The 24,666-nt window shown below is 41.1% G+C and overlaps 1 protein-coding gene across 3 annotated transcripts in view; it reads right to left on the bottom strand.

Moving 5' to 3' along the window:
- Positions 1-24,666, bottom strand: part of LOC136877374 (luciferin 4-monooxygenase) — a 128,440-nt gene that overhangs the window by 82,237 nt on the left and 21,537 nt on the right. For all 3 annotated transcript variants that reach the window (XM_067151369.2, XM_067151360.2, XM_067151388.2), the window contains exon 2: positions 22,970-23,177. In XM_067151369.2, the coding sequence (XP_067007470.2) occupies positions 22,970-23,177 (208 nt within the window). The remainder of the gene's footprint in view (positions 1-22,969; positions 23,178-24,666) is intronic.

Genomic DNA, 24,666 nt, shown 5'->3' with positions numbered 1-24,666 from the left:
GTTTTTCAATCTTTCCAACTTTCAATTTTCCTATCACAACTCTATGATCTCCACCAAAGGCTTCTTCAGGCATGGCTGTTACATCTACAAGGTTCTTCCGGTGTTCTTTCTCTATGATTATATAATCAATCATGGTCTTTGTCCGTCTGTCTCCCCAGCCATTCCTTGTAATCTTCTGACTGTTCTTCTTCCTAAACCAGGTGTTTCCAACAATCATTTGATTCCTCATGCAAAAATCCACCAACAACTCGCCTTCTGGATTTACATTTCCATATCCAAAGGGCCCTACAACATCTTCCTTTCCTTGTCTTTCCATTCCAACTTGTGCATTTAGATCTCCCATCAATAGTACTTTCTTATCTTCTATCTGTCTCTCCACTTCCTCTAAGAAGTCCTCTAGATGTTCATCTATGCAACCAGTTTGTGGGGCATACAACTGAAATAGATCTTTCACGCCATTTTCAAACTGGAGTCTCATCATCATCATCCTATCGCTGACGTACTTGGTATATTCCAAATATTCTTGGATTTATCTTCTAAGTATGATGGCCACTCCATTTTTTGCTTCAGGTCCTCTGCTGTAATACAGCCTGTATCCTTCTCTCAGAGGGATCTCCCCTGTACCCCTCTTCTTGGTCTCGCACCATCCAAGTATGGCTATATCTTTTTCTATCATGAAGTCAACCAGTTCTTCTGTCTTGCCCGTCAGTGTCAGTACATTAATTGTTGCAATTTTGATGTAGTTTGGTGCTGGTTGCCCATTTTTCACAGTTCCACCAGCACCTGAAGAGCTGCGCATCGCTTTTAGCAGGGGACGTCCTAACCTTTTCCGAGGCACCATATCTGCTTTGTCCATATAGGCTATTGTTACGATGGGCTCGCCACACCCAAAGGCATTTTATACCTACTGCCAGGTTCAAAATTAGGCCGCCCCTAACATGGAGACAGACGCTTTTCGTAGCCGCTCCTCTGGAGTACAGACGCTACGGGTTTGCCCCTTTCGCCATCTCCGCCATACCGAAGTCCACCTTCTCCGCCATAGATGCCGTTGAGGTCTTCACTCGTAACCCTGAGCTGGGACCCATACCAGATGTTACACACCGGGTCAGTGTGCTCTGGGACTCACATAGGCAGGGGCGCCACTCCCTGAGTAGGGCTGCCTCCGAAGAGGGTCCCTAACTGCTACCTTTAAATGTTTCTCATGGTAGCACTAAGGCATCTTTGATTATAAATGGATTAAAGACCGCTGCAAAGTTCATTGACATCTTATGGAAATGGTGGTCTACTGCCAATATAAAAGGTATCAGAAATGGACTTCAGAGAAGGAAGAAACTTGGCAATCCCTGGGGAAGTTAATTAATCCACAACTAGTTATTTCAGAGCGTTTAAGATATCTCAACCATAGGGCACACTGTGTGTAGACTTGGAGCTGGGTACTGAGAGAGGTCCTAACTACAATTATTACTCCTATTTTTTATAAGTTGAATTTATTCACATGAGGTTGACCTTACAATTGTGCTGGTTACAGTGCAGTTGTCTCCATAGGTCCTCCTTGTTGAACAGCGATCCAACCATGGAAAGTTGATCCGTTGTGTACAGCAACCAAACCATGGAACCACGATACTTTATAGGCAGCAAACAAAACATGGAACCACGAGCCTTCGTGTTCAGCAACCAAACCATGGAACCACGATCCCTTATAGGCAGCAGTTGAACTATGGAAATACGATCCCTCATGTTCAGCAACCGAACCATGGAACCACGATCCGTTGTAAGCAGCAATGGTCGTCATCGATTCTAGAAGGTCTCGGCACGGGGATACCACTCACTGATTATGTTCCACGAGTGTCCACATTTAACTGTCCACCGAGTATTGGAAAGATTTCATGTAAACCACAGCACTTCGTAATTGTAACACAATATTTAATTATTGACTCAGCTCTGACTTAGTACCAGAATGTTAGTTTGATAAAATAAGTTGCACTTGTGTGAAAAATTTGTGGTTGTTCCCCCCACACACACACACACACAAAAGTTTGAATCCCTTCTCCTGCATGGTGTCCTCCCACTAAACTGAAAATTAACACTGTTCCTTTCCACTAATAACTGCACAGTTTATTCCTATTCGCATCAGAAAATACAGTGTCTGATGGAATAACTTTAACTTAGAATGATTCCTAAATGTTCAATAATTTGTAATGAAATGAAATGTCTACAGCAACAAACCAAATGCACTTATGAGATGAAATATCAATTAGCACATCACAGTTCAAATGGAAATATGACTAGTAGTTACTGCATTGTACACGAATATCTGAAGCGATCTAAGACATCAAATGTCTATTCACAAAGTACAATTCACTTGGAAATAGCTTTTATAATTACAGCATTGTACACGAAGCAATTATTATTATTAATATTATTATTATTTTTTTGCTAGTTGCTTTACGTCGCACCGACTCAGATAGGTCTTATGGCGACAATGGGACAGGGAAGGGCTAGGAGTGGGAAGGAAGCAGCCGTGGCCTTAATTAAGGTACAGCCCCAGCATTTGCCTGGTGTGAAAATGGGAAACCACGGAAAACCATTTTCAGGGCTGCTGACAGTGGGGTTCGAACCTACTATCTCCTGAATACTGGATACTGGCCGCACTTAAGCGACTGCAGCTATCAAGCTCGGTATTATTATTATTATTATTATTATTATTATTATTATTATTATTATTATTATTATTATTATTATTATTATTATTATTATTATTATTATGGATTTCGCAGAGGTCACTCAACGCTAGATGCTGTGAAGGAAGTGGTGAAAACAGCAGAACGTGCTCAAATGGGTAATCATTACTCTAGAAAGCTGACGCTTCTTGTGACCCTAGATGTTAAAAATGCTTTCAACTCGGCAAGATGGAGTGATATTTTGGAAGCTCTACAAGAAACTTTCAAGCTACCAGAATATCTCATGTATATACTGCGATACTATTTGAAAGACCGTACATTGTTATACGACACGGAAGATGGTCAGAGAAGAAAAACGGCTCACATCTGGTGCAGCGCAAGGCTCAATTCTCGGACCACACCTTGGGAATATCATGTATGATGGTTTGTTATGGCTGAAGATGCCAGAAGATGTAAAACTTGTGGGTTATGCTGATGATGTGGCTGCTGTGATAGTAACCCATAACCTAGAGCTGGCTCAATTTAAATTGAATCAGGTAATGCGACGTGTCAAAGAATGGATGATAAATCACAAGTTAGAACTCGCAGATCATAAAATGGAAATTGTCCCCCTGACGAGGAAAAGGATTAATACTGTTGTACCGATGCAGATCGGGCAGATAGCCATGACTGCACTGAGTAGACTCATGGGAAATATCAAGGGGCCGAAATCTAGTAAAAGGCGGCTTCTTATGTCGACTGTTCAATCGATACTGCTATACGGTTCAGAAATTTGGGCTGAATTGTTAAAAATTGCGAAATATCAGACAAGAATTGCGGCTGTTCAACGGAGAGCAGCTTTAGGCCTACGAATTGCTTGTGCATATCGTACAGTATCAGAACCTGCGATTCTAGTAGTAGCAGCAGTAGCTCCTATTGACTTGTTGGCCTTCGAAAGACAAGAAATTCGGCTCACACAAGAAGAGCTAGGAAGGAAAAGGGCAAAGGCTTTGGCTCTTAGTCACAGAATGCAACGATGGCAAACAAGATGGGAAGATGATTCTAGAGGGAAGTGGACGAAAAGACTGATACCTTCTCTGGGCGTATGGGTTGGCCGAAATCATGGTGAAGTGAACTACTATCTCACACAGTTCTTGACAGATCATGGATACTTCCAAAAATTTCTTCATAGGCTAGGGCTAGCAACTAGTCTGGTGTGCATATACTGCGGTGACATTTCCGTAAAGAATGGCTAAGGAGCGCGAGTGTACTTACTGTGGGAGTGACGAGGCATTGAGGGGTATGAGGGAGGAGTTGGAAAGTTTGAGGGATATAATTAGGATTCTCACAGAAGACAGGAAGGAAGATAGGACTCCCTCAAACAATGTACAGGTTACAGTAGGTGTACAAGAGGGAAGGAGATTGCAGGCTAAGGGCTCTATTCAGGATCAGAATTCAGGACAGGTGTCTGTGCGAAATTGGTATGAGTCACTCCAGGTAGAACAACAGAGGGAAGATGAGGGACAGGAAACTGTTGCTGAGATGTGTGGAAGTAGGAGGAAGGGAAAAGGTAGGAAAGGGAAATGTAGAGTAGAGGATAGGAAAAGACAGGTGGAACAGGGTCATGGGAGGAGAAAAGGGAGGAGGAAGTAGCTTCTGCAGCTATCAGGAAAGATAGGGCTGACCAGGAGGGGAGGGGATCAAATGAGGTGGGTAGGGTTGAGGCTCTGGTCATGGGGGATTCCATCGTTAGACACGTGGGGAAAATGTGTGGAGGAAAGGGAACCAGGGTAGAATGTTATCCAGGAATTAGGTTGAGGCAGATGTTGAGGAAAGTAGAAGAGAGGGAGGAGCGGAAGGAGAAGGTGGTAGTGTTTCACGTTGGTAACAACAACGTAAGGCAAGCTGATATAAGTACCAACATAGTTGGAGATGTGTGGGATCTGGTAAATGCAGCACGGGTGAAGTTTAAGAGAGTGGAGATTGTTATTAGTGGAATACTGTGTATGAGGGATACTGACTGGAGGGTGATTGGGGATTTAAATGAGACTATGGAGTGGGTATGTAGGAAACTAGGAGTGAAATTTCTAGATCCTAATGGGTGGGTAGGAGATAGGGATCTGCTCTTGGATGGCCTTCATTTAAACCGCAGTGGTACATATAAGTTAGGAAATTTGTTTGGAAGGGTAATAGGGAGGTACATTCAGGGAAATGGGATGGCCTAGGGAGCAGTGATAAGGGAACAGGGAACTGGGAATCAAGTAGGGATGACATAAAATTGTTAGTGTTGAACTGTAGAAGTATTGTAAAGAAAGGAATAGAATTAAGTAATTTAATAGATATATATTTACCAGATATTGTAATAGGAGTTGAATCATGGCTGAGAAATGATATAATGGATGCAGAAATTTTCTCACAGCACTGGAGTGTGTATCGTAGAGATATGATATAAATGGTGAGAGGGGGAGTGTTCATTCTGGTGAAAGAAGAATTTATAAGCTACGAAAAAGTTAAAGATGAGACACATGAAATTCTAGGTGTAAGACTCATTTCTAAAGATAATAGGCAACTTGATATATTTGGAGTATACAGATAGGGAAAGGGTAGCACTGATGCGGATTCGGAATTATTTGATAGGATAGTCAGCTATGTGGGAAACGACATGGAAAGAAATGTGATTGTAGCGGGAGATCTGAATTTGCCAGATGTCAATTGGGAAGGAAATGCGAATGACAGGAAGCATGACCAACAAATGGCAAATAAGTTAATATGGGAAGGACAGCTGATTCAGAAAGTGATGGAACCAACCAGAGGGAAAAATATCCTGGATGTGGTGCTGATAAAACCAGATGAGCTCTATAGGGAAACTGAAGTAATAGATGGTATTAGTGATCATGAAGCTGTTTTTGTAGTAGTTAAAAATAAATGTGATAGAGAGGAAGGTCTTAAAAGTAGGACTGTTAGGCAGTACCATATGGCAGATAAAGCAGGCATGAGGCAGTTTCTAAAAAGTAACTATGATCGGTGGAAAACGGTAAATAAAAATGTAAACAGTCTCTGGGATAAGGTAAGGTAAGGGTTGTTCTGCCTGAAGGCAGGTCCGAACCTCCGCAGAGGTGTTCCTGGGCCGGAGTTTACGTGCGGTAGGGTGGCCAGTTCCTTTCCGCTCCTCCATTCCCATACCCCCCACCAACAGCGCGAGGCAACCCATCCAACTCCTGACCATGCCCAAGGGAGTCTCATAAGAGCCTATGTATAGCAGCCATCTTGCGGCCACCATCTTGTGCAATCACCCTTAAGGAGTCTCATAAGGAGTCATGTATAGCAGCCATCTTGTGCAATTTGCGTCGAGAAGGGCATCCGGACGTAAAACTGAGGTTAGGCCCTTCCGTGAGGTTAGGCTTGCTGTCTTGTGCGTTAAAAGTTAGGCTAAGCCCCTCCAAGGTAGCGGATGTGAGGTTAGGCGGTGTCTCATAAAGAGCCATGTATAACCGCCATCTTGTGCAATTGGCGTCGGGAAGAGCATCCAGCCGTAAAACCGGGGTTAGGCCCTTCCATAAGGTTAGGTTTGCTGTCTTGTGCGTCAAAAGTTAGGTTAAGCTCCTCCAAGATAGCAGATGTAAGGTTAAGCTCACTCTCTTAAGCGTCAGGAAGGGCAACCGACTGTAAAACTGAGGTTAAGCCCTCTGTGAGGTTAGGCTAGCTCTCTTACGCATAAAAAGTTAGGTTTTGCCCCTCCAAGATAGTGCATGTGAGGTTAGGGTCGCGCTCTTAGCCAGCGTGAGGAGGAGGCCTCTCCCGAGAGTTGTGGTGGTGGTGGCGGTGGAGGCCTCTCCCAAGAGCGTGTGGCGGTGGTGGCGGAGGAGGCCTCTGCGGAAGGCCTGTGGAGGTGGAGGCCGCCGAACCATCCACTTATACTACTTCGGGAGATAGTGAGTTCGAACCCCACTGTCGGCATCCCTGAAGATGGTTTTCCGTGGTTTCCCATTTTCACACCAGGAACATGCTGGGGCTGTACCTTAATTAAGGCTACGGCTGCTTCCTTCCCACTCCTAGCCCTTTCCTGTCCCATCGTCGCCATAAGACCTATCTGTGACGGTGCGACGTAAAGCAATTTGTAAAAAGAAACACTGACCAAAAATTAAATTTATTTTGCACATAGAATGTTTTTTTGAAATCCTGGTAAATATGAAAATGGGCTAAATTTTAGAAGAAAGGAACTGAAAGAATCCCAGTTACTTGGATGTGTTCGTCTTCGTAAATCACATTTCAGCGTTATACTTGTTCGAAGAATATTTTTCTTATTATTTCGACAACATTGAAAATAGCGCTGAATCAATTTCACCCAAGTATGAAATACCAACTGAGATCAGGTTGTATCAAAATCTTCTATCACAATTTATAAATCTTCGACACTGACCGATTACCTCGTCAGATTCCACGATTTAAGAATGACAGTAGGGTATTAAAAGGCAAATTATCAACGACCTTGTTTTTACAATCACCGTCTCGAATAAAACTTACACAATAATATACGAAATATACTAATATTTATGTTGAGTAATCGTTTGAGTAATACTGAGAATGAGTATTTTTACAGTATGTTAGTTTAGCATTATTTTCTAGCGTCGAGGACAGTAAAAAACAGGGATATATAAGGCTGGGGCGGTCTACTGACTTACCAACGTAGTGCAGGAATGAACCATAATGGTGGGCGAGCATACCCAGTCTTTAGAGAGCCCTAAATACTTTCTTTGTGTGTGTTCATTGGCTGCCACAAAGAAGATGCTTAGAAGTTATGCAGGGAGAATTGACGCCAGAAGGGATCATGTCAGTAATGCTACGAAGTCAAGAATCTTGGGACCAGGTGGCAGTCTACGTAGAAAATATTCTGCGTCAGAAGAAGAAGGACCTGGATGATTACGACAGACAGTAAAGCAGAAGAAGGAAGATGAAGCACAAGAAGCATTAAGCACAATATCCGTCCTGAAGACAAAGAAGAGCGGTTTCCGGGGCGGAGATAAACGCCGTGGGAAAAGGGAGTGTGGGTTTTAGTGGGTAAGAATCTCCGCACACTTGTTGAGTGCAGACCCTCACAAGCGTCTTATGAAAGAATTTCCACATTCCCTCGCAAAAAAAGTTATTATTATTATTGTTATTATTATTATTGCCAAAGTTCACTTCACTTGAACATCTCACTTATAACTATTGCACTCTCCACAATGTCTGAAGTGAACTACTAGAACACTTGTAATACGAAAAGTCCATTAGCAAAATATCTAAATATTCTATCACTCAAGTTGTAATGTTGAAGTTTTCAATTAAGTTCACTTTGAAATTGTTCTGACATATGTCACACACATAAATATTGATTATGCTATAAATAACAAGTCCTGGAGTTGAACTCTTACAAGTTCCTTAATAAGGTTCCACTCACTGGTCCAAAAGTTCACACTTCAATCGGACATAGTATTGTCTTGTCTTATAGGTACGACTTCATAGCACGCGGCAAATCAACATTGTTGAGGTGTAGACTGCTGGTGAACTGTTGGTGAACTGATATGAATTTATGACAGTACCCAGAGTAGTGGCCTTTTCATACAGAAATGGCTCTGACGTAATGCTTTACAAAGTCTTGAATATCTCCGTAATTCCTATATCAATTTTGGAGAAATTGACATGAGGAGACTTTTGAAATATGCACTATAAGATGCCATTGTTTCCGAATCTATACCTCAATTAGTTTAGGATATAGATACATGTTTTGAATGGATGTTTCGAGAATGTATGACGCGACCTGTCCTTGACAAGCGCTGGCTAGGCGACGACGCAAGCAGCATTGTGCGGGTCAATTACACTCCTGTGAGACTTTGTTCCTGTGAGCATTCAAAAAATGCACACACCAATATTTTATCAGTTCTTTATGGTGTATAGTATTTAAGAAATGCTTATTGTATGGTCAATCCCGGTACAATACAAAATTGGATGAAACTAGGAGCGAATTTGAAATGTGGCTCTTTAACCACTGACACAGGAAAAGCCCTAATCACGAGTACATATACGCTAACAAAATTGATCTAGTCTTGTCTAGAATTTGTAAGTGTAAAGTATGTACTACGAGGAAAACTTTAGATTAACAAATTAGAAAAACTAATTTAGCATGTACACACAGTTTAATGATGGAAATTGCAACATTAGTGTCACCAAAATAATTGATGCAGAAAAGAAAATTAGAGCAAAAACTATTCTTGGAATAAAATCTGCAAGATATGGAATGATAACATTAAATTTTTAATTCCTGTATTCCAGTATTCTCAGAATTCTGGTGAAAAAAGTTTAAATTGATCAGCGAAATGCTCAAACTCTTTGAAGATATTCTTAACAATTTATTACCAGTAGATGGGAAAGAAATGATAACTCAGTTCTTTTCTATATTTCCAGCTATGCAGCTTCCAAAATTTCTACTAAGTTGGCATGTGACAACTATGAACAATTAGTGGTTGGAGAAAATATCAGTGATTCATACATAGATTATATTAACAGAGGAGGATGACTTGGTAATATGTACTGCAACATTGCATTCAACATGATTAACACAATTGTATCCAAATCCTATGAGGAATATTTTCTTACAGATTGTATGGATCAGCACAAAGTGTTAAACGGACTAATAATGCATAAAATGAAAGGCTCTGAACTCAGTAAAACACGTGAGGGGCCTTGTGTGTGTGTAGAAGTGGTATCACTGAAGTCAAACAAAACTGTTAGAGTTATCCCACAAGAAAGAAGTCACTTCTACAAGATAACTTAGAACACTTCAATAAAAGTATAAACATATGCAAATTAACATTAATTTTTTTACTGATTATATTACTTAACTTTTGCAATATTTGTGGGTTCATTCATTGTTATTCATTTTGTATACACGGTTAAATCATGATTTGCCTAATCATATCTAGACTATTATCAAGACACTGGTACACCTTACGTATTATAAGACTAATGAACCTCATAGTAGCACATGTTTAGAAGCAGTTTTTCTTTTGATTTGCATTAGCATTCATAATTTTGATCTGAGAGCATTCAGACTATTACACATGTTAACCAAACCAGTCATTTAATGAACAGAAAACTTACATCACTCCTTGTTATTATATTTGGTGTCAAGGCTATGAGCTGGCATACTAGGACCCATGACATCAGTACATTAGCAAGGAGTGGGAGAAGCATTCCTGCCTCTAATAGAGTACACCAAGCTCTGATCTATGTTTCTTTCCTTATTTTATGTGATGTATTGTACTGCATATGACAGACATATTGCTACAAAATATTTATGTCTACAGACATTTTAATTTCCAGATTTACATCTGTATTAAATACTGCCCCCAGATAAAGCATTTAAAGGTAAATGCTGGTGGTAGGGGAAAACTATATCATGTAGCTATATTCTACCAGGTTCTCCACATGTTAAAAAATGTAAGTACCTACACATTTCGTAAAGGTTTCTCAACTGTTGAACACGTCCAGACTATTCGTCTTCTTCTTGAGAAAACCACTGAGTACAACATCAAGATTCATCTGGCCTTCATTGATTATAAAAGGCTTCTGACTCAGTGGAGATTTGGGCAGTCATGAAGGCACTTCAAAATGCCATGATAAACTCAGGGTATATAAAGCTCCTGGAAAACATTTATGATCAAGCAACAATGGTAATCAGAGTGGACGAACACCTCATCACCAATAAAATCCCAGTTGGCAAAGGAGTTCGACAAGGTGACACAATCTCTCCAAAGCTGTTTACCCTTGCCTTGGAAGATGTATTCAAAACCCTTCATTGGGACAATAAAGGAATAAAAATCAACGGGTTATATTTGAACCACCTGCGTTTTGCCGATGACATTGTGCTCATAAGTGAACATCTAGATGAGCTAGAAAGCATGATCCAAGAATTAAAAACTGCCTCTGCTAAGATTGGTTTGGAAATGAACATTAATAAAACGAAAATACTAAGCCCAGACAGTCAACCACTTAAAATGGGAAACCAATATATAGAAGCTGTCGATGAGTACATCTATCTTGGACACAAGCTAAAACTTGGAAAAGACAATCAACGTGCAGAAATTCCTCGCAGAATAGGTATGAGTTGGACAGCATTCCGAAAACTAAGATTCATCCTCACCAACAAGGATGTTCCAATTAACCTGAAGACCAAGGTTTATAATACATGCGTGCTGCCAGTTACTACTTACGGTCTGGAAATGATGAAATAAGAAGAATCGAAGGGATTATTAGAAAAACTGACTTGAAAATTTAATCTCGCAAGGACAAGAGGTGATTGATAGTGCTCTGAAGAATTGAGAAGATTGAACAATTTCTAACGCGGATATTAAGCTGAAACGACATTAATATCGAAGAGAAGAGCGTATTAATATATAAAATACAGTGAGCAGGATGAGAACCCGGCGAATTTTGAGAACTTACTTCAGATATATATGCTGATCATCTGAAAGCATAAGATCTGGTGATATACGAGAGCAGAAACTGGAACTGCAACTGGAGTAAATAATAGCGGAGATATTATAAATAGAGAAACAATCATTCCCAAAATCAAATAAGCTAACTCCGTATATTTCAAAAAGACGAGGCGATTTACCCATACGCAGACCGCAAGAATTAAAAAAAATCTACAGAAGAAAGCTAGAATATATAGATATCAACAGAAATTTTAAGATATCAGAAATCCAAAATGAATACGTATTTTTCAGGAATATTCGATATTGTCTACAGTACTTCTGAGGAAATGGTGGCTTACTAAACCGGCATGGACCAACCTGGAGAGAGATGTCATCCTGGCAGTTAAGACAACCCGACACGAGAGATGGAGGTCACGCAACCAGAGCCACTTGAGATGAAGGATCCGACCAGTCGTCGAACCATGACCTAAGATCCAGCCATGGAGCAGACGGAGAGGAGCAACTAAGGCCCGAGATGTCGAATGACGAGCTAAGCGGTAGTAATAAGTATCTTTATTTAATGTATTCATGGTATGTGCTGTAGAACTGAATAGCAACTAAGGCCCGAGATGTCGAATGACGAGCTAAGCGGTAGTAATAAGTGTACCGGGCGGTACACCTCCACACCGCTAATTTAAAATGTGCGCCTGTTGAAACTCCTCTGCTGGAGGAAGTCTGAACTTTATGGACAGTATTAATTTTCAAGTTTCTCAGAAGATGTCTCTACCTGGAAATTTTGGAGTTTTTGAACTGTGTCATTTTCGACGTATTTTTGTTTTGCTTGTAGTAAGAAGTGTGAACTTTCTCTTCTAGAGGACACTACTGAAGATCAACAATAGTGCGCCCTAGTGCGGAGTGAAAGAACTATTTTTTTTGGAGAAGTTCTTATTTCAAAAGTTTGTTTCTTGTTAAATTTCTTTCTGTTATTGTTTAAGTTGGCTGTATACCCCTCTTTTTCCCCTTGTTTTAGATTTATCCAATCCCGAATTTCTTTGAGTTTTTTCTCGACCAATCCGATGTATCTTCCCCCTACTTGGATATGTTTCTGTACCCTAGCCAATAAAGTGATTGTGGGTGGGTGTTCTCTTCCCTAAAACGCCTAGAATCTTCCGCGAGAGGATATAAACTGCTGATTTTAGGGTCTCCGGGCCACTTCTGTTCCATCTTTCAGTGTATTAAGTACATAGCAGGGGGCGGGAAGCGCCTCTTTCTTCTCCAGCTGTTCAACACCAGGTAATGGCCTCTTAATAACTTCTTTTCTTGCTAGGTTGGCAGTTTAACTCTCGGAGCGGGTTCGAAGCGTTTCCACCATGTAACCTTTTCCTAAAATGTAACCAATCTTTTCATCTATTCTCTTTTAAAGCTGCATATTGGGATAGAGAGTGCTAACCCTCTCGAGCTCCCGCTCACATTGTTTTGAGGTGAACTTATTTTCTCAACCTATTCTTCGTTAACGTAAAACAAATTGCTCTTTTCTAAAGTCACCTCTGTAGTATGGGATTAGCCCTTGCATTAGTGGCCTAGAGCCAGATTAGGTTTTAAAAAACAAGTGTATTAGGAGTGCAGATCGCCTCCTCTCAAATTGTTATTTTAGAGGTCATGTAATTGCCCCTTTTCATTTAATAGACCTCAGTAGGTTGGGTATTTTACCCCTGTGTCTATGTCCAGTGAGGACAACTCGAAGGTGGAGTTTGGTGTGGCCTTTGAGAGGCTTAAAGTTGAGAGCGTGTGGCTCTTTTGAAAATTGAGTGTTGTATGCCTCGTGGAGGCTTTTCAGTGTAATTTGGAGCAAGGACTCCTAGGCATGAATGGGGTTTTCTGCCCCTCTGTTGAAACTTGTGTTTGGGGTAAAACTGAGCTGATTGCCCAAGCATTGTGAAGTCAGGGCGCGAAGCCCAAATCCTGTAAATATTGTAACTACCCTTTGGACTTGCTACTTTGTACCTGCCATGCTTGTTATTTCTTTGTTTTTCAAAAGAAAATATAACCTTGTTAAATTTTACATTAACTTTGATTCCGTAGTTTGAGACCCGTTCACGCCCGCACCTTCTTTCACCTCTACCTACCACTAAAACACGGTAACAAGTGGTAGCAGAGCGTAGTTATGGTCTCAATTTAGCCCTTTTTGACGGTTAAACATTGTTTTATTCCGAACTCTAACAATTTTCTCAGTTGCTGGAATTTTTTTTGAGTTTTTCAAAATTGTTCTGTCATCATGCCCGGACCTCGCGATGTTCTCCATCTTAACTATTTGCGCAAAGAGGAGTTGATATATGAGTTAACTATTAGAAATGTGCAATCTGGAGGCACGGTTGCAGTAGACACCAATAAGCTTAGAGAGTCCCTTGATTTGCCCATTTCCATCCCCACCTTGGGAGAGAAAGAAATTGACGACTCTCTTTCCACGATCGTCGAGAATATTACTGGGCTAGCATCTGTAGTTAGTTTTTTTGATGAAAATGATCCTTCTCCTAATCAAATTAAGCGTGTGCAAGCCAGGCTATATCACTTTTCAAATAGAGTTAATGATCTGTTGTCTCTGAAGTTGAATGACGTTCAGAGGAAGGAAGCTAGTACGCTGCTTGAAAATATTTCTGAATTATCTAGCAAGGTCACTCAATTGTTAACTGGGGAGGTTCCTCCCAAAACTGATCAACCCGTCACGGTGAATGTAGGTAGCGAGGAAGAGCCTCATAAGGGAGAAGTCAATAGGAAAACCATTGCTGCTCAAACAACCTCTGCCCCATTGGACGAGTCTGAACGCCGTAACTCATTAAATAATGTACGTTCTGAATTAACTACCTGGCCATTGAAACCTTTACCTACTATGTCACCCGGGTTTAGTAGCTTGCCTCATCCCTTGGCAATGTTGCTCAGAGGTATCTCTAAGTTTTCCGTTAATACCACCAGTGACGTAATTTCATTTTTAAGATTTCTAGTTGAATTTCAGGATCATGCCCTTGTTTTTTCTCTTTCTCCATGTCAAATTTTGCAAATTATCTATCCGTATGCTATTGGTATTCTCTCTGATAAAATCGTAAGAGCCATTGCCGAGCAATCATCTATTGAGGATTTCCATGCCCACTTGCTAGCTAACTTCATCCCTGCGAGGGCCAGGTCCTCCCTTATTCAGAAGTACTATTATCGGGTACAGCGCTTGGATGAAAACTTGGCAGACTTCATCCAAGATATTAAGTTTTATACTAGGGTATTTGCTCTTCATTTCCCTGAGGATCAGATTGTACAAGCTATTGTGGAAGGGATTTCACCACCCTACAGGTCATATTTGTGTTTCGCGGCGTGCCCGCAAACTTTCTCGGAACTTGAAGCATTGGCCGTCTCAGCGGAAGGAGTTAGATACGCCGATTCTTTGCGTGTAGCGAAAGAACCCCCGCCTTCCTTTAGTAATACTCGGCCTCCACCTCGCCGATCAGTCACCCCTCGTAAATGTTATGCTTGTGGGTCGCCTGACCACCTGCGCAATAAGTGTCCACTGATCAAGTCGAGTGGGACAAGTAATGGGGCTGGTTCATCACAAGGCTGTTTTAAATGTGGGGCTTTCTCACATATCGCCAAGAATTGCCCAAATTCGAATAGCACCCCCTCCTGCTCAACTTCTGGTGCAAATTCCACCTATGCCAATAATAAAAAGTGACGAGTGGCTTCGGCTGAGTCGACTAATCCATCTTCCCGAGACTCAGCCCCTAGTAAACAGGTTGTAAATTCAGGGAACGAGCAATTTTCAAATGCATCTTTTGAATGTCCCAAAGAGTGTCTTAGGATTGCGGCGGATTCCCCCGCACCTATTCCTTTTCTTAAGATTGAGTTAAACAATGAGCCTATAACCGCTTTATTAGATTCAGGCAGTGTCTGTTCGATTATTTCGGCTGAATGGTATTCTAAATTGAAATCTGTTTGTAAACTACCTGACTATGTCTCATCTCCTGTCCTATATGTTTCGGCTAATTCATCTCCATTAGAAATTCTAGGTTCTGTAAATGTCAAAATCCGCATTTTTAAATTTACATGGAAAATTAAATTGTTTGTGGCCAAGCACTTGTCTTGCCCCATTATATTGGGAGCCGACTTCATTTCTCACACTGGTCTTGTGCTCGATCTTCAGAGTAGGTCGTGCACTTTCAAATTTGCGTCTAATTGTAAAATCCCATTATTGAAATGTAATTCTGCATCATGTTCATCTATTTCGCCTACCCAGGATGAGATGTTGTTAGACCTTAGACATCTACCTGAGGAGCAGGCTGATAGTATTCGTAAGTTGTGTCAGTCATTTCCAGAGGTGTTCTCTGATACTCTTGGTGTTACTGACCTTATCGAATACAAAATTGAGGTCACGGATTCGATTCCTGTCCGTTTTCCACCATATAGGCTATCTCCACCTAAAATGAAGGCTCTGAAAGAAATCATCGATCAGATGTTGAAGGATGGTATTATTAGGCCCTCTAAGTCGGCGTATTCTTCGCCTATTTTTCTAGTCCCGAAACCCCAAGGTGGCTTCAGGCCTGTCATTGATTATAGGGCTCTCAATCGGAAGGTGGTGTTGCAATCTGTGCCCCTTCCTGACCTTCATTCTTGTTTTTCATGGTTTCGTAAGGCCAAGTTCTTTACTATCTTGGACTTGAATCAGGCCTATAATCAAATTCCCCTAGCGGAAGAGTCTAAACACCTTACAGCGTTTGCCACGGACTGGAATTTGTATGAATACAACCGCGTGCCTTTCGGGCTCCCCACGGGAGCAGCTGTACTCACTAGACTGCTAGATAGGGTCTTCTCCGACATCAAATTTGAGTACTTGTATCACTACCTGGATGATGTCGTCGTATTTTCGGAGACCTTTGAAGAACATCTAGATCATCTGCGAGAAGTTCTCAATCACCTTCGTAAGGCTGGGTTAACTGTTAAGTTGTCCAAGGTTGCCTTTGCTAAGCCCTATATATTGTCTCACCTGATGGTGTTGCAGTCAATCATTCTAGAACACAGGCCATCCGTGATTTTAAACCTCCCAAGGACATCAAAGGTATCGCCAGGTTCATTGGTATGGTGAATTTCTTCAGGAAGTTTATTCCTAACTTTGCTAATAGAGCGGCGCCCTTAAACCTTCTTCGTAGGAAAGGCATCAAATTCGAGTGGGGACCTTCTCAACAAGCCGCTTTTGAAGATCTTAAATTAGCTCTCTGTAATGCCCCTGTCCTTGCTATGCCTGATTTCTCAAAGTAATTCATCGTCCAAACCGACGCGTCGGCGGCGGCGGTAGCTGCAGTCCTTCTTCAAGAGACTGAACTAGGCAGGCGACCCATCGCCTACGCATCTAGGACTCTATCGGCTCAAGAAGCCAAGTATTCCATCTATGAGCTCGAAGGTTTGGCAGTCTTATTTGCCTTAGAAAAGTTCCGTCTCGATCTGGAACATGTCAAATTCGACCTGGAGACAGATAATCAAGCCTTAAGCTGGGTCTTAGGTAGGCCGCGTCGTACTGGTCGTATAGCCCGTTGGGCCATCCGTATTTCTGCCTTCCAGTTCGATGTCAGGCATATCAGAGGTACCGAAAATGTTGTTGCTGATGGACTCAGCCGTATGTTTTCCAACGACGTTGAAAACCATGAACCGGTCGACAGTTCATCACCTCCCGAGTCCATACTATTTGATGTTAATGCCATCTTAACAGATGCTCCCATGCTCTTTAGGGATATCGAGAAATACCAACGTGAAGATCCGACTCTGGCTCCGATAATGGAAACCCTTTCTTCTGGGGAACATGTCGTCCCTTATGTACTGAAGAATGGTGTTTTATGTTGCCCTTCGAGGCATGATAAGATGATGAAGGTTGTCGTTCCAGCTGTTCTTGTACCTATTATCTTCAAGTACTATCATGAGACCCCATTAGGCGGGCATCTTGGTATCTTTAAAACTCGTGAAAAGATTCGTGAAAGATTCATCTGGAAGGGTATGGACGGTGAAATCCGTGAATTAGTTAAGGCTTGTAAATCCTGTTTGCTTAGCAAACCAACCATGTCCACTAAGGTAGGCCTGTTGTCTTCTCATCAAGCGTCGCGCCCCATGGAACGCCTGTATATTGATTATGTAGGACCCTTCCCCCAGTCAAAGGGAAATGCTAACAAGTTCATCCTTGTATGCGTAGATGGCTTTACTAGATTTTCCTGGTTATTTCCGACTAAGCTGGCTACCGCTCAGTCTACCATTACTTGCTTAAATTCTATTTTTGCTTCTTTTGGTCCGTGCCAATATATTGTATCTGATAATGCTAAGGCTTTTACATCTAATTTATTTCGTAAATTCTGTTTTGACTTGTCCATCTCTCATGTAACTACTTCTGCTTATTACCCTCAACCATCTCTGGCTGAACGAGTTAACCGTAATCTCAGGTCCGCACTTATTGCCTATCATCATGAAGATCATTCCAGGTGGGACACGTCCCTGCATTGGTTAGCTTTTGCTTTGAATTCGGCGGTTCACATACTGTAAATTTACTCCAGCCTCGTTGATGTTCAAGTTTGTTCCCAACACGCCGCTCTCTAACCTCTGGTCTCTGAGTGACATTCTACCCGAGACAATAGATCCGGACAACATTAAAGATCTTTGGAAGAAGGCTAAAGCCAATCTTAAAGTGTCTCATGAAAAGGTTAGGGAAAGGTATGATCGTGGACGGAGACCCACCCCTTTGAAGGTAGGTGACCAAGTTATGGTCAAGAACTTTGTTCCCGCGGGCAAGCTTGCCCCCAGATTTCATGGGCCTTGTATCATTCTCGATTTTCTTACGCCGGTTACATTGTTAGTAAGCAATCCAGCCACCGAGAGGATATTTAGGGTTCACCTGTCCCAGGTGAAACCGGTGTAAATTTTGTGTCAACTTGCTTCATATAATTTGATAGGAATATGAAGGTTATATTTTTTTTGAGTTTCCACTCTTAAGGCATTCTGCTCCTTCTATTTTGTTTTATATGTAAGCATTTTTTGTAAAACCTTCCCCGATCCGTTAAACTGCCATTCTGTCCTTACCATGGCCATTACCACGCTCCCGTCTCCTGCTATACACACTGTGGCTTGCTTAGATTAAATGCCATGGATATTTGCACGCCGCTGGCCCCTCTACCTCTCCAACAAGCCTGTGCCCTCAAAAAAATGATGATGGTCCAACAAAATTCTGCCGCCTAGTTTTAATGTTTCAGTGCCCCCGCAGCCGCGCGGCGCCGTGCCGCGACTGGGTTTGAGGAAGGGCCCCCTCGGCCCCAGCGAAGACGACATGTGCACGGCGAGCCGGAGCTCTCCTCCCGGCCTAGGCTGATGTGCGGCGCACGACCTGCTACTTGCCCGCAGCCTGTATATGTTCACCGCGGGCGCGGCGTGCTTCAACACCTCTGCTCCCCTCATAGTGCGGGCGAGTGGTATCTCAGGGTACTTGAGGGGTCCGAGCGGCCTCCTTTGGACGCAAGCTGCAACGGCCGGTCTGGCCATCCAACTTCATCAACATCAACTACATGAACAGTTACTATAAGCAATGACTACACTTGGGAATTCAACAGCAATATTTGGTGGACATTGCAAAATTTTTCATCACTTTTAAGTATTAAAAGTTTATCTTCAGAATTCAACTTCTACAAACATAAAGACTGTACTTCACCTGCAACAACAAAATTTTGAAACTGAATCAAACCAAATTAAGAAAATCTTATAAAATTTTTGGCAATTAATCTCCATATCTACATCAAAACTTGGACCTTGTTTTCAAACAATTTCATGTGTCACCCCTGGAGGAACTTTTTGGGGGGGGGGTGAGGTCTGTACCGGGCGGTACACCTCCACACCGCTAATTTAAAATGTGCGCCTGTTGAAACTCCTCTGCTGGAGGAAGTCTGAACTTTATGGACAGTATTAATTTTCAAGTTTCTCAGAAGATGTCTCTACCTGGAAATTTTGGAGTTTTTGAACTGTGTCATTTTCGACGTATTTTTGTTTTGCTTGTAGTAAGAAGTGTGAACTTTCTCTTCTAGAGGACACTACTGAAGATCAACAATAGTGCACCCTAGTGCGGAGTGAAAGAACTATTTTTTTTGGAGAAGTTCTTATTTCAAAAGTTTGTTTCTTGTTAAATTTCTTTCTGTTATTGTTTAAGTTGGCTGTATACCCCTCTTTTTCCCCTTGTTTTAGATTTATCCAATCCCGAATTTCTTTTAGTAATTTCCGACCAATCCGATGTATCTTCCCCCAACTTGGATATGTTTCTGTACCCTAGCCAATAAAGTGATTGTGGGTGGGTGTTCTCTTCCCTAAAACGCCTAGAACCTTCCGCGAGAGTATTTAAACTGCTGATTTTTGGGTCTCCGGGCCACTTCTGTTCCATCTTTCAGTGTGTAAAGTACATAGCAGGGGGCGGGAAGCGCCTCTTTCTTCTCCAGCTGTTCAACACCAGGTAATGGCCTCTTAATAACTTCTTTTCTTGCTAGGTTGGCAGTTTAACTCTCGGAGCGGGTTCGAAGCGTTTCCACCATGTAACCTTTTCCTAAAATGTAACCAATCTTTTCATCTATTCTCTTTTAAAGCTGCATATTGGGATAGAGAGTGCTAACCCTCTCGAGCTCCCGCTCACATTGTTTTGAGGTGAACTTATTTTCTCAACCTATTCTTCGTTAACGTAAAACAAATTGCTCTTTTCTAAAGTCACCTCTGTAGTATGGGATTAGCCCTTGCATTAGTGGCCTAGAGCCAGATTAGGTTTTAAAAAACAAGTGTATTAGGAGTGCAGATCGCCTCCTCTCAAATTGTTATTTTAGAGGTCATGTAATTGCCCCTTTTCATTTAATAGACCTCAGTAGGTTGGGTATTTTACCCCTGTGTCTATGTCCAGTGAGGACAACTCGAAGGTGGAGTTTGGTGTGGCCTTTGAGAGGCTTAAAGTTGAGAGCGTGTGGCTCTTTTGAAAATTGAGTGTTGTATGCCTCGTGGAGGCTTTTCAGTGTAATTTGGAGCAAGGACTCCTAGGCATGAATGGGGTTTTCTGCCCCTCTGTTGAAACTTGTGTTTGGGGTAAAACTGAGCTGATTGCCCAAGCATTGTGAAGTCAGGGCGCGAAGCCCAAATCCTGTAAATATTGTAACTACCCTTTGGACTTGCTACTTTGTACCTGCCATGCTTGTTATTTCTTTGTTTTTCAAAAGAAAATATAACCTTGTTAAATTTTACATTAACTTTGATTCCGTAGTTTGAGACCCGTTCACGCCCGCACCTTCTTTCACCTCTACCTACCACTAAAACACGGTAACAATAAGTATCTTTATTTTACGTATTCATGGTATGTGCTGTAGAACTGAATAGCCCAAGCATGAAATAATTAAGTGTGCAAATGATATAAGGGAGTGAAGTGCGATATATTTAAGATGCTATTAATATATTAAGTCAGTGTGGAATTAAGACGATATCTCATGATATACTGGTTAAGTATTATTGTATAATTTCAATCCATGAGTGAGCATACGATTAAAAAGTGACATAGTAAAACAGCTGATTTCAAAGAGTGCCAGTTAGTTTAAAAGATCTATGAATGACATAGTGCTCTCCAAACCTAGATTACGTCATAGTAGGACGCGTATTTGGAAGTGTTTAATTAAAATCAACATATTCTTTGCTGTATGGTAATGTATGAAGAATAGATACCGTATGTGGGGTTATGTGTCGTATTTACGGTAAGTTGAGTATTAAGAAAGGAATTCTGCGTGAAACGAACGTGATGTCTCAATGTATTAGATGATTATTGGAGGTTATATGCATTATATATGAATGTTAAGTGAGTTGAATATGAGTTGAAATGAAGTTTATTGAGGATAATATGGAAGTGTTTGTTATGATTTAATTGAAATATTGCGCAGAATGGTAAGTAATGAGACATGTGTGAAATTAATAATACGCGATATATGGATGGAAACAAAGCAATTACTGAAAGGAAACATACCCCAGTGAAAACTTATAGCAAGGTGTGGATGGTGAAGTTATATGTATTTAGCTGAGTATTGAGAATGATTTGGCAGTAGTAATAACTGGTAATGGTTAGATTTATATGTGTTGTGTCGTATTCTCCATGAATATAGATCGTGTAAAAGACAAGATTATTATATAACCAGAGTGATAATATAATATTGAGATATCATACTGCAGGTACTTGCACACATGCTTATATGGCAGAAGCTTATCGGCTATGTGCACATTGAACTGTGTTACGTTAAATAAGGAATTATATAGCTAGAGTAGGGAAATAATATTATATATATGAAATATCGTTTATATTTTTCTTAAATTGAAACACTATAAAAGTGAGTAATAAACTAGGAGCCGTAATTTGAATGGCAGTAGGACGAAGTAACTTAGCAGGTCAGTCGATTTCTTGTTTTCTTTATTTTATCCGATACCAACGAATTCAGATCACTATTATTCAGAACTCAGATAATACAGACTATGCAGATTGTTTTTAATTTAGGTCATTTTTATTATAATTCAGGTCATTATTATTATAATATGATTACTGTTATCGTTGTGATTATTATGACAGTGAATTTTTGACGTCGTAAATGATATAAATATTTGGTAAAACCATGAACTTTGACAATAATCAGATAATTAAGCTATATTTGTGCACGCAAGTAGCACGGTTTGATTTTTGCATGGGAAATTTAGAAAAATTTGATTTCACTTCAGAAATATCCAGTTCAAAATGTTGTATTAAGCAAACATAAGCTAAATATAAGCCAGCGCTGACTTAAAGAATTAATTCACGTATGAGAATCTTTGTTTTTGAGATATTAATTGGAAGTTCATGAACATATTTAGGTACTTTACCATTTCCTTCGCGATTTTATTAATTTAATAAATAAGCTTCTTAATTATTTTTATAATTCAGTGAGTTATTATTCATAGTATTAGATTATAATCATACATAGCATGTAAGATATTTTCTGAGCGGATTTGCCTTGGAAGTCGTTGATCGAAGTTTGTATTTGCGGACTTTGCGATTTGGTGATGACATACGAATTTCAGAACTGCACTTGGAACTAGTATCTTTCTCTGAACTTACGTAAAATTGAACTTATAGAAAAATTAAACATTTTTCTTAAAATATGGATACCCTGAGACGAAATCTGACTAGCTGGAGAAATAACTGTAGTTCACCTTAACCCTTAGGGTGCACATAATTAGTTCTATGCCAGTGGGTTTCAAAATACTTATTAAATCTCATGCATCCAGGAAGACAGATGTTAACTTTCTCCAATAATTTTCTTTGTAAAGCACTTTATGAGCCGGGCTGAGTGACTCAGATGGTTGAGGCGCTGGCCTTCTGACCTCAATTTGGCAGGTTCGATCCTGGCTCAGTCCCGTAGTATTTGAAGGTGCTAAATACGTCAACGTCGTGTCAGTAGATTTAGTAGCACATAAAAGGATTACTGCGAGACTAAATTCTGGCACGTCGGTGTCTAGGAAAACCATAAAAGCCGTTTGTGGGACGTAAAGCCAGTAACATTATTATTATAAGCAGTACTTTACAAATGAATCCAACATCAGAGTTTTCATGTCGTCCTTGAAAAAGAAGAAAAATCCTTTTCAAAACATCAGAAATTTCAAGCATAACAAAAGACCCGCAATGTCACAGTTACTATTTATTTGTTTGAGATACTTTTGGATACCTAGAAATTACAAATATAATACTCTCTGTCTTATACTGAGATCTGCACGGTATTTTAAATTAAGTAGCACTGAAATGTTCAGTTATTGTACCTGAATCAAACTTGAAGTTGAGGGGAGCACAAGTGGCTCCACAACAAATGGTAGCAAGGACAATAGCTGAGAAGTGTGGGAGGTAGTTACAACACACAACCACTCTGTCCCCCGGTTGTACTCCAAGTGATTGTAGAGCCCCAGCATAGTGGAGAGCACGGTCAGCTAGAGCCACAGCACTCAACCTTTCACTAACTTGGGGATATACCTGCAACAAGAATAAGAGACATTGTCAAATATAAGTCAAGTGACTCACAGTGACAGTACAATTAGAGACCAAGTTTAAAGCTGGAGATATTGAGCCTTATTTAATTTCTCTGGATCAATGGAGGGAGAGAATATCAGACACAGTGATGAAGATATTCCATTTGCTTCCAATACTTTTCAAAGAAAATGAGATAAAAGAAAACAATGATTGTGGCTCATTTTTAAACATTATTCTACTGTCAAATTCTACTTTTCTGCACACATGGATTCTGTTAATCAATGCAGTATGTTAAGTCCTCAACCCAAAGGCTAGTCAGATCCTCTTCAGATCCAGTACTTGCTGACATATATAGCCTATCTGTCACTGATGAGATGTTTTAAGAAAATTAGCAGTGATGCAGTTTTCAGTTGCTTCCCTCATCAAGTCTAAAAATACTATTGCATATCAGTCTACCAAGCCCACCAATATGAAGGTGGTGTTGCCAATCCCACTGAAACACGTACACCAACCTATTGTATAAGCAACACTTTCATACCATTCATCTCAGGAACTGGCTGTGGTATTAATAACATTGCTCATACCTCAGCCATTTTCATATTGTCAAAACCAAGATGACCCTGAGAAAGAAAAATGAAAATGACTAGTTCTAGCCCATACCAGAAGGTATAGAGCATTGTGCACTCTATCTCACTAGAGATGGATCAATGGAGGAACAGTATTATGGAAATTCTGCTGGTAATATGTCATGAAATGTTAAATAGCCTTGGAGATACAAATTGTCTGTCTGCCTGTCTGTCCTTTCAAAAGGATCGCCATTGATGTTGCGGGACCATTCCCCGAATCTTACGCCGGGAACCGTTACGTACTCCTGGCCATGGACTACTTCACAAAGTGGCCAGAGGACTACGCCATCCCGAACCAAGAGGTAATGACAGTGGCCGATGTTTTGGTCAAGAACTTCTGCCGATTCGGTGTCCTGAGGGAGCTTCATAACGACCAAGACAGAAACTTTGAGTCCAGACTGATGCAAGAGTGTCTGCACGCTTAGGAGTGCGGGAGACCCATACGACGCCTCTCCATCCTCTGTCAGATGGCATGGTGGAGCGTTTTGTGAAAACCGTCGAGGAGCATCTCAGAAAGGTGGTTTCGGTGCACCAGAGGGACTGGGACGAGAGGGTCCCATTCTTCATGATGGTATATCGAGCATCCACCCATGAGACGACGGGCATGACACCTGCCAACATGGTCTTCGGAAGGGAGCTCCGCCTGCCATGCGATCTAATGTTCAGGTCGGCACCAGACCAGCAGCAGCCAGTGACGGACTATGTATGGGAGTTGGTGGATCAGCTCAACGACATCTATGATTATGCCCGACATCATCGAAGGGTAGTCAGCGACCGGATAAAAGCCCGCTACGACATGCTGGCGAACTCTGCAGGCTTTCAGGGAAATGAGAGTGTGTGGCTATACCATCCGGTGCGGACAAAAG

Source organism: Anabrus simplex, chromosome 1 (assembly GCF_040414725.1).
Source record: "Anabrus simplex isolate iqAnaSimp1 chromosome 1, ASM4041472v1, whole genome shotgun sequence".
Classification (NCBI taxonomy): domain Eukaryota; kingdom Metazoa; phylum Arthropoda; class Insecta; order Orthoptera; family Tettigoniidae; genus Anabrus; species Anabrus simplex.
The sequence above is the reverse complement of the archived record's forward strand: the minus strand, read 5'-3'. Positions and strand labels throughout refer to the sequence as shown.